The sequence below is a fragment of the Cydia amplana genome, chromosome 16 (genome assembly GCF_948474715.1).
Source record: "Cydia amplana chromosome 16, ilCydAmpl1.1, whole genome shotgun sequence".
In the NCBI taxonomy this organism is placed as follows: domain Eukaryota; kingdom Metazoa; phylum Arthropoda; class Insecta; order Lepidoptera; family Tortricidae; genus Cydia; species Cydia amplana.
In genome coordinates, this window is record NC_086084.1 from 10,089,513 (window position 1) to 10,103,822 (window position 14,310).

General features: G+C 38.0%; 1 protein-coding gene across 10 annotated transcripts in view; it reads left to right on the forward strand.

Annotated features, from left to right (window-relative positions):
• LOC134654947 (sodium channel protein 60E-like) overlaps nt 1-14,310 on the forward strand; it is a 238,672-nt gene that overhangs the window by 189,973 nt on the left and 34,389 nt on the right. For 9 of the 10 annotated variants that reach the window (XM_063510368.1, XM_063510374.1, XM_063510370.1 and 6 more), the window contains 3 exons: nt 1,841-2,061; nt 10,393-10,585; nt 12,615-12,834. In XM_063510368.1, coding sequence (XP_063366438.1) covers nt 1,841-2,061; nt 10,393-10,585; nt 12,615-12,834 — 634 coding nt within the window. Of the gene's footprint in view, nt 1-1,840; nt 2,062-10,392; nt 10,586-10,625; nt 10,812-12,614; nt 12,835-14,310 lie in introns of those variants that run through there. The other variant, XM_063510378.1, reaches the window with a different exon arrangement.

Here is a 14,310-nt window from a genome sequence, read left to right on the forward strand (position 1 = left end):
TCGCTCAAAGCTCGGGTTACTAGGGCTCAGTTCTGATCTCGTCTTTTCTATTATTTGAATTCGTTGAAAATTTCATGCATGGTAATTAACCATAAGTTACGTACGACTTACAAAACAATAATGTAACAAGCATTACTTAAAACGTGTCACTCACGCAAAAGTTGATAGTAGGTTAAAAATACAAAAAATTTCACTTATAACTAAACTAAAAGTTATAAATAGTACTAGCTAGGTCCACCTTTCATTCCAAGTATATTTATTTACAAAAGCTTAATGTATTTATTACAGTCAACACTCCCTGTGACGCAATTGTTTCATCTCATAGGAAAACTGAACGGAAATTATTTTGGACTCAAACAATGAATAAAAAATGTGCCGACCTTTTAAAGGAACGCTTGTATTGTATTTCAGGTCCATCAAAACATCTCAAATCTAAGCATTTTTTCGGTAATAAAAATTACGTTAGTTGCCTAAAGCAAAAGAATTTAAATTAATCTTTAACTCTTAAATAATTTTTTTCTATAATTTGGTTGATCTTCGAAACGAAGGTTTTAACCTTTTTTTGTACATTCCGAAATATATCATTTAAAGTCTTAGTAAAATGTAAGTGCATGATAGTAAAATCATTTTGGTACGACATTTGTTTATACCTACTGATTCCGTGGCTATTTCTAGCATTGTACATATGCGCTAGGGAATTATATTTAGTAAAATAAGTTTCTGTTTGTCTGTCGTTTTCGAAAGTACTTTATGCAGAGTTCTAATACAAGTGCATTAAACCTAAAATTTCCCCGCTTTAAACTCCGACGTCCGAGCGGAACGGAATTTAGGAACTTAAATCGCCACATGTTTTGCCGTGGAAGCTATGGTAATACTATTACTTATTCTGTGGCTATGGCTCCTACAGCTACACCTACTTAGTTTTCAAACTAAAATGAATACATATGACTATGTGGCTTTGCATGTAAGCTTAGAATAAATTTAAAAGTGGAAAAATTACTGCCTTGGGTGAGACTTGAACTCACGGCCTCTGAATTCACTTTTTAAATTTATTCTAAGCTTAAATAATAGCATCGTTTCAGACATTTCTGCTTGTTAAAAATTAAGCTTTGCATGTAGTACCTAGGTATGTAGACGTATGCAAATTAGCATGCACGATGTATTAAATGCTGATGGCATGCAGCAGCGGCAGCATGGGTAGGGTTTTTCTCTTCATTTCGTGACTATAGAGCGTAAAAGGCTATTTTTCTAGCGCCATTATGTCAAATTAACAGCAATTGGTAGATTTTATGACAATCGTGATATATTAAGTTATATTATTAAAAATCGTACCTACCTAGTAAACTGGTACTACTGCTATATTGGTATACTCGTAGTTAAACAATCAGACATGTACGGGCTTGGTAGACGAAATTGTTTGTGGAGTGGACCTTGTTTTATGAAATCGATTTTGTACTATACAGCGTTGTGGTTTCACCAACTCTCGAGCTCTCGACTGACGGATTAGAATTCTACAGTGCAGACGCAATAGTTAACAGACGATATTAATTTCCGTGGCTTAGGGTCTGTCTTTAACCTAAAACAGTGCGCCGCGAAAAGTTTAAAGCTAAAGTTCAAAGTTCAATGTGATTTTATTTGTAAGTATAGGTCAAGCTGATTACTTACAGTGGCGGTAAATTAATATTTGTAGCACTATACCCTGCCTGATGGCGTAATACAAAAACTTGATAATATTTTAGATCTAGATTTTTTTGCTTTGATCCCATAATATGTAGGTATGTATAGGTACCTATTGTTAATAATTAATATCACTGACCTCAAGCTTTTCTCTCTTCCACAGATACATATTCCTCGCAATCTACACGCTAGAGATGATAATAAAGTGCATAGCGAAAGGTTTCATCCTGAACAAGTACACGTACCTGCGGAACCCGTGGAATTGGCTGGACTTCGTGGTGATCACGTCGGGCTACGCGACCATCCGCCTGGACCTGGGCAACCTCGCTGGCTTGAGGACGTTCAGGGTGCTGCGGGCGCTGAAGACCGTGTCCATCATGCCTGGTAAGTTAATTAAGACAGTTTCACTATACTATACATGCCAATACATAGTTAGCAGTGCCTCAGGTTCATATATGTGCCTACCTACCTACCTTCAGTACCTTGTTTACCATGGGCACTCGAAGTAATGGTCGTCATAGTGAATGCGGGGCTCTTGAACTGGCTGGACTTCGGGGTACACGACTTGGGCTACCAGAAGGGCCTACCGCGAAGCACGTTCGACGTGTTACCTTCCTGTCACACTTACGTACGAATTTACAAGTGCGACAGAGAGGAAACACGTCGAACGTGGTTCACGGTAAGCCCTCAGAACTGGCCCTGTAGGGGGTGTCTATCAAAAATGGGAGTAGAATCCATGCGATCCAACCCCTCGCGCTCACTCATATTATTACTCCAAATATATGTGACGTTATCTATGAAAAGGGACCTTATTGTCGATGGCGCTTACGCCATTATTAACGATGCTCCGATACAATGCCGCGCGACGCTGTGCGGCGTAAGCGCCATCGACAATAAGGTCCCTTTTCATAGATAATGCCCCATATTACTCCATAATTTAAAGCAAGACTGTTACCTGCTGTTACCTAAACGGAACAGAAGCGCTTCAGTTATTCGACACATCTCACGTGCAGCCGTTATTTATCGACTGATAAATCAAACGTTCACGTGTAAGACTTGGCTAACAGTCCTACATTCCTATGCAGCGTTGACTAAAAACAACCGCTGTAGTATATGATCCTCGACTACTCGTATTTTTTACCGTTTTTGAGCTCAGACTGGCACTGGTTACTCTGAGACAACTGCTTACGAAGAATAATTGTGATAGTCGATGGCACGTATCGTGTTTCGTAATTGAATTAATTAAAGGTCCCAACCTGCAGCGATGCAAGTGGCTTTTCTTCACTTTCATTTTATTAACCCCCTACTAAGTTTATATTAGCTAAAAAGCCGGTTAATAAAAGTGCTACAACAGAATGAGGGCAATTTAACTGGAATAAAACTAACTACAACGAGTGCCTAATAATACCCCATGATTAGGAATAGTTACCGCTCGGCTAGTGCTGCTGTTGCTGGTGGACTTTTGAGCTGCACACAGCTATCGTGGCTTAAGACACAAATGTACACATAACGCAAAACACAAATGCAAAGAACACTGTAGAAATAACCACGAAGACAAAATACGAGGAAAAGGGCGTGAGAAGGCGTGAACAATGTGCGAAATCTACGACACACTTCGCGTTCACGATTTCGCAGCGTGATTCACACATGAGTGTGATCGATCCTTAAGTAATACCTGCAACAAATAGTATAGTACTTAGGTACTTACTGCTCGTGTGAAATCAAAACAGACTTTACAACACTTTAAAAGCGCTCCTGTTAGAATAAACACCAGCAATATCGTTTACATCAAAACGTCAGTCTAAACGAACTCCATTAGGGCAAGTATAAAGACCGGAGGCGCATTCCATCCCCAAAAGGGCGTAAGTTAGAAGAGTTTGTAGACAAATACGACGTTTCAACAACAGTAAGTGGATGGTAATTAGGCAGTATTTGGGTGTGAAATGACGCGGACCGTTCGCGCGGCACGTCGCTCGGAAGTCCGGCGGGTGACGAGCGGTTTTCGGTTATGTTAATTGCGCAAAACAGCTACCTACATTGGATTATATTATTTCAGTATACGTAATTTTTCCTTATTATCTGTCTGGAATTTAATGCCTTTATACTTTGCTTATTAATAATAGCTACATAAAGTCAGCATCATAAGTAGCGGATCATTATACGCGTCAAAAGGATCTACCATTCTCTAATAGCTAAACAAAAGAGATATATTATGTCTCTGTGTGGAACAGTTAGACTGTAACTTGTAAGTACTTGTATGTATGAAAACTGTAGAAATGTACCTATCTCTATTTGGAAAAGTATTCATCCGCGACTATTGTTGCCGACTGCACCTATATACATATAAATAATAAATAAATAATTATTAAAAATAACTTTAAATAGGTAAAAAGAAAACTTTTACTTTAAGTATGTATCCACTTATTTGCTGCAATGCACCATATATAGGGTAAAATACCCATTTACTGGCACCCAAAAACCTCATCTTCGCCTTGATTTTGTGACTATTTTTTAATTACCTATTAGTCAAACAATAGCGTCGCCAAGAAAAGCTCAAATTGGATGAACATTCAACAGTATTTCATTATACAATCGAACCTGTTAGCATTGACTGGATTTGAAACGTTGCCAAGTAATCGGCACAAGTGACAGGTTCTGATATTTTAATAAAGGCTGTCGATCTAATCGCTTTCTAAGCACCGAGGAATTGAAGGCTCGAGCGAATTGGCAAAAGTGCTATTTGACTATGCATACTTGTTTTCGAAGCCCATGATTTTCGGTGGCGAATGAATGCGTATGACTATATTACCTCTGTATTTTTATTAAATAAATCGTAAATTATAAAGCATGAAGCCCATCTGGCGCTAAGCGGTGCGGTACCGTCGTAGCGTATTTGAACGCTTGCACGACCTTGGGTGATACATGCGCGTTGCCTATATTGGTTGTTTCACAGATTTTGGCTGATCAGATGTCGATGTTTTCTATGGGAAGCCAACATTTTTGTTGCAATTTCGGGATTGGTGCCATAATAAAAGTAGCTCAGTTTTGCGAGTAAGTGTATTCGAACCCTGCATTTAAAGCCCCTTAGTGGAAGACACGCTGTATTTCTCTTGAGAATCTCAATTCTCAACCGAACATAGTTTCCAGGGTGTGAAGATGAACAGCGACAACAGAACGGCTACACTGGTTGGTCAAAAAACTCGCCTGCGCTCTTGGAGCTAATAGGAATACACATCACCGTTTAGCGAATCATGTTCGGCTATCGGTTTTCGTGTTCTAAAGCTACAAAGCCTTGTCAAGCGTGTTAACGTTCCATGGCTTATGCTTTATTGCTTATGCTTGTACTGAAGCAGACTTCTGTGGGAGTTTTATTTGTTGAACTTTAAGTTAAGCACCAAGTTACCTAAAGTCATAATAATAATATTATACTTACTAAAGTGATAACCAGGGGTCGGACAAAAAGTGCGGATGACGTAAAAATGACGTAATTTTGCACACAGGATGATGTTTGAGTTTGTATTTAAACTTCCGTGTGACATGTAGTAACAAAGTAGTATTAATGAAGTAACAAAATAATCGTAAATAAATCCATGGAATTAATAATACAGGTGGTAGGGTGATGTAGTGAATAAAATAAATTTCACGAAACTTGTTACCATAAGGTATAATTATTTTAAATTAGTTAGAACACTTAGAACAAGTCTGTGGGATCCTCAGATAAATAGGTTTAATAGTCAAAAGTGGGAACAGTAGGTAAGATTAGTAAAAATAAAAAAAGATAATTTGATGTTATTATACTTTTATAGCTAAATTTTAGCTAAATATAATCGTGAAGATACAATAGCTAAACAATAACGAAGTCAATTTATTGTTCATCTGATTGACAATGTGTCAGTCAAAAACGTACTTACTCATTTCAAGTGGCGATATCGTTTAATGAAGAGGTTGATAAATGATAAGTGATAATTGTTTATGAAAATCAAAAATACTATTTGAAATCATCCTATAAGTGGTTTGACGTCATCCGCACTTTTTGTCCGACCCCTGGTGATAACTATCGTTATTCCTAATAAAAAGCTACCTTAATGCCACTTGACTTAGAAGGTATTCATTGCCACACTTCCGAACACGCCTTAGCACTCAAGTTTTACCTGAGAATGGCGGATATGTGATTTTGGTGTGATGAGACGTCGATATCACTCTCTGTCCATTCATTCCAGACAATATTATTATTTACAACTCAGAAAAACGAATCGAGGCAAAATTTATAGTATTTAAATAAGTCGGCCGGTAGGTACTATTAATCGGATGTTTTACCCTACTGAAAATCTTGACAAACTATTACAGTTAGGGAAGAGAAATTTATATAGGCGCCTGCTAAAAGGGAAATATGTGTGATAAAAATAATATATAATAATCAATTTCGTTCTTTATTATTAATTAATATTAATTGTAACATTTCCACAGTTTATGAAAGAAATGTTTATGTTATTTCCATTAACGGTAATGTTATTTCCTTGTCTGACTGTTTCAGGTTGACGATTTTCCTTCAATGTTAAATCTATAGTTTCAATTTCTTCTTCAACGATATGAACAGAGTCGTTTTCATCAGGAGTATCATCATGAATGTCTTTATTGTGTGAGGCGCCACAATGTTGATCAAAGACAGATGATTGCGAAGGCGTTGGTACATCTTTGCCGTATTCCATGGGAAATTGAAACTCGTTTTTTAACCAAGGTTCTTCTTCAAACACATCCATTTCTTCAACTTTGACATCTACTTCATAATTTTTGTTCTCTGCTTGAAGAGTTGAAGCCCGCTCTCTGTTTAGGTTCACTAACGTCTCCAGAGGTCCTTGTGTAAGTCTAACTGTCATAGAAGTGGTCCTAGAGACAATCGCCGACCGTCTAAAGCAGTGCCCGGTATACCGTTCAGGGTGGTTCAACTTTAAATAGGTAGCTACTTCTTTCGGCAATGTGGCAAACTTGTTTCTTCCTATAACCTGTTTCGTGCATTTGCCGGCCCTATAATTTACAAAGAATCTATCCGTCGGCATTTCCTTGGGCCGCAAAGCTTGGTATTTCTTGACTACGGGTACAAACTTCTCGCGGATTAAAAACATACGGTTTTTGTGTTGGGAATTAATCTGTACGAGCATCACGTCTCCATGTGGTTTAATATCGTTGACAGTTAAATCGGTGAGATCGTTACACTTGCACGCTCCGCCCACGCCCATGATGAGAGCAACCTGTAACAATTTTAGACAAATGTTCACAGTAATACACAAAACGCGCGAAATTGTATTGTTAACAAGATATTTATTATTTGTATATATGTAGGTATATTTAAAATGTATATTTGTGTAAGTATAGTATCATTAGTAGTCTCGTGTCTGTTTTCATATCCACTATTTACAATCCTGCACCAAACAAACTGTCTCTGTTTAGCCCAATGGTTGACTGGTAGAGAATGCCTTGAGGCGTTAAGTCCACCATTTGTACTCTGTTTGTGTAAATTTGTGCAATAAAGTTTAAATGAATAAATAAATAAATATTTTGATTGGTTGTTCACGTGAAAAATAACGTCCTACACGACACACTAAGTAGGTAGGTACATATTGCCGAAGCCCATTCATCGTAGGTACCGTACCTACTTATACCTAATTAGAAAAATGAATAAGGTTGTTCCGCGTTATAAATAGCTACGAGTAATTGTTGCCTTTCACCAAGATGGGTATTTTTGACAAAATTATACTATAACGCCTTTGTAATAAGAGTCATTAACAAATTCGTTAAACTCAATAACATTTACATACAATTGGGCGCAATGACATTTATACTAGAAAATAAAACAAATATATGTAAGTAGTTTCAAATTACCTTGGTCGCTAAATATTTCTCATCTGGAGCTTCGTTTATAAACTGCAAAATGTTATCTTCAGTCAAAACCTCTGATTGCTGACTTTTGAAGCCAGCCGCGTACCTCTTCAGAAATGACAAAAGTTTTTCATAGTTTTGTATGAGTACGTGGTGTCTTACTCGCATAGTTGCTTTAAGCATCGAATACTGCGCCCACAGACTACTTGGCTTTTGAGACTTTGCCAATTCAGTGAAATATGCTAAAAACACGTCTTCGTTTAAGTTTTGTTCATTTCTTTTATTTTTCCATCTCATAAAACACTCATATGATCCTATGTATTTCTGTTTAGACTTTAATGGTAGCAAACATTCTTTTAAAATATGGTCCGTATCGCTATCTTCACTTGAAGTCATCTTTATTCACAAAATAAATACTCAAAACAATAATCATAAAGTTGATTAGACTGTAGTCTTAATTCCCGCCATTTTTTTCTTCATGCGCAGAGATTATGCGCATAGAAATAAGGTTCATATTAAAATGTCAAGGTAATATCATTCATTCATATCATTCAATTGTATAGGGATGGGAACCTATCGTTAAAAATCGATAAACTCCCCATCGCCTTGATTAATCGATTCGTGCATCGATATCGTCAATAACCGAAAATCGATTAGTTTATTTTGCTTGTGCTAAAATATTTTTGTACTTAGGTACGTTAAATTTTTTGACAAACCCATTAACAATATTTCGTGTCTTTCCTGGCAGGCATTATTTCAGAATATTATGCATATAAATATTACCAACCAATCTGAAACTGTTTATTAATAATTATCTAGTGTAATTTTTCTTCGTCGTCTTTCATATTTTTCCTGCACGAAATAGGTAATAAAGTCACTTAGCAATGTGACCATGCAAATCCTTATTATTCTAATCTCATAAAGCTCGCTTACAAAGCTGTAATGAAATTCACTTACACCGCCAACAGCTTTAGGGCCGCAATAAAAGATTAGGTGCGAATTAACGAGATAGCAATCGAGCATTTGCATACACTGAGGTATCGTTCTGGTAGCTTACCGAATACGGGCGAAATTTATGGTGTTATTAGGTACTATATTCATGGCGTTGATAGTGTTTTAGTTAATGGTTATTAGGTAGCGGATAGGTTACTTAAGTGTATTTTGACGAAATAATTTCACTTCCCATCAGGTAGGACAATAAGGGCCAATTGATTCGAACCTCAAGGTCACGTTAAATTGAGACTGGCGGCCTAGCCAAGATGACAATTGTTGATAGAAAACTCTTCTTCTTCCTAGCCTTATCCCATTTACCTGGGGTCGGCTCTCCTTATACGGAGTTGGCGTTTATCAATGTACGATTGTCATCTTGGCTAGACCCCCTGGAACCCGAGAACTCGACTCGTCGGAACTCGCTCTACCAATTGGAATATATGTTTTGTACTGCATAATCCAGCCGTTTCCGCGCCCCGCCTTTATCCGGACCGCAAATAAACCTAGCCGGGTCGGTATTCCATTTTGTTTTTTGACAGCTCGTATGGTGGTGGTGATATGATATTGTGAAATTAACCATAATTTACGCTTCGAGTTAGAATTGTTGTTGTATTTAGCAAGATTTTCTATGGTTGCGCTTGTCATAGTGGAATGGAAATGGAATTAGGTACGTGATATAGCTATAGCGCTCGTCTCTTACTAACATGCGGTATCAGGAAGGGACGTATTCATGTGGACCAATAGGGCCAAATGAATTCGACGGTTTAGACGGCTGATAACAAATCTAAATCTTACAAAAGGGGTTAATTCAAAATTCAAATTTAAAATTAATATTAAGTACATTATACATTTAAATTTAAAATCCAATAAAATATAATTCAAATAAAATTAAAATATATCATTAGTCATGGTTATAATTCATGTCAAACAAGGATCAACTTACAAATATTAACATACATAATTACATACGTAACTACTAGTCAAACCCGTTCCTTATCGCTTCCGGTGCAAAAGTGCCCATAATGCTCACGGCATTACCCCGCTGGATGGCTATGGACAGCCTCTGCACCAGAAACGATTCGGAGCGGGGATCCTCTCCCTTTTGCCTAAGTCGACGGCCTATGTCACGCACAAATTGTTTATTAATAGGTAATTGCATTCAGTTGCGGTCCAATTTTGCGATGTTAGATAACAAGTTATGAATAACAAAGTGGATTAGGTACTGTTACAGTTTTATTTTCCATTTACCTATTTCCTCTTGCAACGCCCGCGGCATTTTAACTCGCGCTCCCGTTATCCGATAATTTAGGTTCGTTAAAATGGACACTGAAAAACTTTTACTGTGTTATGCAGGAATTTACTGCACTTTTATCGAGATATTTTTGAATCATTGGTAATTTGACGTCATAAAAGTAACAAAATAAAAGCTATATTATTTGTTTTGCAACAATCCATACTAAATATAAATGCGAAAGTAATTCACGGTCTTAAACCGCTGAACCGGTTTAGGCAAATCGGTATGGAGATGGAGATAGTTTGAGGCCTCGGTTATTGGATAGTTTTTAACATAGTTAGACGAAATCACTGGCAGAAGCCAGTATTAAATTTCGTTTTCTATGACTGGTGATCGGTGATGACGGTAATCACGTGATGCTTTCTATAGAAAACTGAAATGTCGGACGCCTTGGGATGGATCCGGACCCGTGAGTTTATCTTAGCATGCATGACATGTGACCGTGAGTTCTACCGTGAGACCGTGAGTCATCTGTTGCGAGTACCGTAATAAAATAGGTGATGACTTGATGAGGTTAAAATCAGATTCTGACAATAACTTATTATTGTCCACAGGCTTGAAGACCATCATCAACGCGCTACTGCACTCCTTCAAGCAGTTAGCCGAGGTCATGACGCTGACCATTTTCTGTCTGATGGTGTTCGCGCTGTTCGCGCTCCAGGTCTACATGGGGGAGCTGAGGAACAAGTGTGTGCTGAACTACCAGGGCGTGGAGGGGGAGAATTTCACGGATGAAGCTTGGTACAGGTAATATCACAATTGGTACAGGTAATATCACATGTTTGAAGACCATCATCAAGGCGCTACTGCACTCCTTCAAGCAGTTAGCCGAGGTCATGACGCTGACCATTTTCTGTCTGATGGTGTTCGCGCTGTTCGCGCTCCAGGTCTACATGGGGGAGCTAAGGAACAAGTGTGTGCTGAACTACCAGGGCGTGGAGGGGGAGAATTTCACGGATGAAGCTTGGTACAGGTAATATCATAATTATTTGATCTTTATAAAGGCAAACCTCGGCAATCCATATAGTCTGGCAAACCATTTACGACGCAAATAATTTGCATAAGTCAAATTATTTACGTATTGCGTTAATCAATATTCAGCATCAATATTTAAAAACTTACTAGCCTGAAGCTAGCCTACAGAGTAGGTACGTATTTAATCCAAATATTGAAGGAAAGTACTGAATGCTTAAAATTAAAATACACTAGGTAACAGGTTTTCGAAAATTGGCTCGTCGTCGTCGTTCAGATTTTCCCTCACTGCCATATTTAAGTAGATGAAACTCTGAAGAACCTATATCGATTTTATTCCTCATTAAAGTTACACGCCCATATTTCGGTTCCCTGAGGTATTTACGCTTATAAAGTAAACTACTCGCTGTATGCGTTTATTCCCATCAAGTAATTCCCATTAAACGACAACAACGAAAATCAGGATTAAGCTGACCTCGTCTGAATTAGGCCGGTCGCCGGGCAAACATGCACAAACTCCGTGCATCCAATGCATAATAATGCAGCCAGTGATTAGGTATGCTCGTCTAAGCAACGCGAGGGAAAGTGACCTCTGGAATCAGATTGCGGTATAAATGTTTGGAGCGTGGGTTGTGCACTGATGAAGTGACGTCACTAGCCATCTGTTAGGTATTCATGGAAACAATTAAGGCGGAAATTCGACGAATGTTTCACATGCATGTGGGAGGAACTGCGAATATAGTATGAAACATTCATTTGTTAAGGTAAAAGTCCTAGTGCTTGTTATTCTAATGCCAAATAGACCACCGTGCTGTTGCCTCTATTGAAAATCACTTAGATTTAAATCTGACATGTACTGAGACACTGACGAACAGTCGAACTACCTTTTCATGGGAGGGACAGTAAAAAATTTACCTACACTTCTTTTCTTCTAGGTAAGCAATAATGCTTTGCCAACTATTATGTTATAGGTAATACCTTGCTACCCCAGATATGACTGGTTCGTAGCCAAGCAGGGGAACCTTTTGCAAACGCTAGACTTTACAACCAATTCAGCGATCTCGTTCCAAGTTGGGTAGTAAAAACAAATGAGCGCCGGTCGCGTCGTAACGACAAACTTCGGTTTATGTGCTTTAATAATGTCGTTAGATAATTAGAAAACACTGATCTTTGCGGGAGTTCGGGCGAAAACGGCACCTACACGGTCAGAAACACAACTTAACTATAAAGCTATGTCAGACGGTAAATTATGGTTAGCGTCTTGAAAATTGCTGGTTTGTTGGTAATTGGCATAATTAAACAATAATAGTCATTTCCATACGTTTTTGCCTTTTTCAGAAATCAGAAATCGTTTATTTGCGAACCGGTACAATTACATAGTTGGTACAGTCACATGTTTTAATTTATGACCCATTTTTGTACCTTGTCACAGTGACAATAGCATGAGGTCTCTAGCGACAACATTGAATCACATAATAATCATCATTGAAGAGTTTTAGGTAGGTACTTCGGAGTCATTGCAAATACTTACCGGGTAGAATTAGCTTGGTCCGGTTCTACCAACATTTAAATAACCACAGTGGGTGTTCAGCTTTTTCAAATATATACTATTCCCAACTCTACTCATAATATCAGGAATAATGGATACAAAGTTTTCGTGGAAAAAAAAAGTTACCTACTGCATATCTTAAAGGAGTCGGAATTAGCTCAGCCTTATTATACTTGAGTAATAGTAATATGGTTGACTTCTTTGGCTCAGCCAATATATAGAAATCGTCAAAACGAAATCCGTCTTTAACTGCAGATGGATCAACGAGTCGCGCAACTGGTGGGTGGACGAAGACGGCGACCCCATCATCTGCGGCAACCTGACAGGCGCTCGGCACTGCGCCCCCACCCACACGTGCCTGTGCATCGGCCCCAACCCCAACCACGGGTACACCAACTTCGACAACTTCCTGTGGTCCATGCTCACCACGTTCCAGCTGATTACGCTGGATTACTGGGAGAATGTGTATAATATGGTGAGTCACTTGTTTTGTACTAACATTATCACAGAATAAATAATAGTACTAAGTACAGAAGACTCACTCTCTAAAAAAAGGCGTCTGTTACGATGAGCACAGATATGGCCGCTAGGTGGCGACAGCGCCACGCGCGGCTTATGGCTTTCCCCAAAATTGGGGTGGAACGGATGTACTTTTAGCTACCTGTAGCAAAGCGACGAAATCGCGGAGTGAGTAACGCCTGACATTATGTACTTTTAGAAGTACGATACGAATAAAAGAGATGCCTATAATTTATTAATCCTTGATCTTTCACGCCGCCGGCAAGTACCTATTCTGTCTAATGTCATTTATTCACGAAGTGGGACACCTGTCTGAGGGTGGACGGTTCCCAAAACACGTAGGTGTACTTAGTGATTTGTTTTTGTGAGGATGTCTGAGTAGGTAATTAAACAATGAACGTACTTATCGAGCTGCTATATAATACCTACAGGTAATAAGCAAAGTTTTACACAGATTGTTATGATTAATTAATGTCACAGTATGAGTATGGTGTCATACGACTCATACGGTATATTGAAAAAAGTCTTGTGGGAACCGTTTTGACGCCAATGAAATGAAAAAAAGTTTATTGTATAAATTTAAACATACAGTAAATCACGACTCTGTGTTCTGAGCTAGGAAACCATGTGTTACAGTTAGTTCTTTGTGTATGAGGCATTTTTCACTCAAAAGTCCAAAACAGCGTCCGTTTGTCACAGGAGAATGATTTACCCACCCATCAGACCGAGAATTTATAGACACATTACAAATGTGTAGCGGGAGTTCGAAAAGATTAATGAGGCTCGGGTGAAAGAATCGGGCCTTCTCAAGCGCACTTACCCGAATTCTGTGGTACACAGTTCACATCATACACGTATACGGGGGATGGGGGGTACGAAATCGAGCCAATAGCCTTAGCTAACTCATATTTATCCGTAACAGAATGTAAAACAATATTAATTAATTTGATCTCCTCGCATTTGGGCATTAGGTATTGGCGCTAATGATTTATTTTATATCAAGATTTGAGAAATGTATAACTAGATAGTAGGTTCCTAATAAATTAATAATAGTAGTTCTTATGTTCTACTAATATGCCAATGCCACCAAGTTGTTAACGCAGGTTTAATTAACCATGAATTTTTATCCAGTTTCATAGTCATAGTCATAGTCATTTATTTATAATATTTTAAATATTACATGTCAATTTATTTAGGTATTAGGTTTCGTTGTTATATAATATTCAAATTAATTAAGTAATCAGCTTAATTAAGATATCAAGATAGGTACAATTACAATGTCAGTTATTCAATGAAATTAGATACATTACATTATTATTAATAAATTCCTAATTTCCTAACTTGTTTTATGGTAAAATTTAGGAATATCCCTAACTTTACAATAATTAGCACTCGCGAATCGTTAGAGGTATAGTCACTCAGTCCGACGACT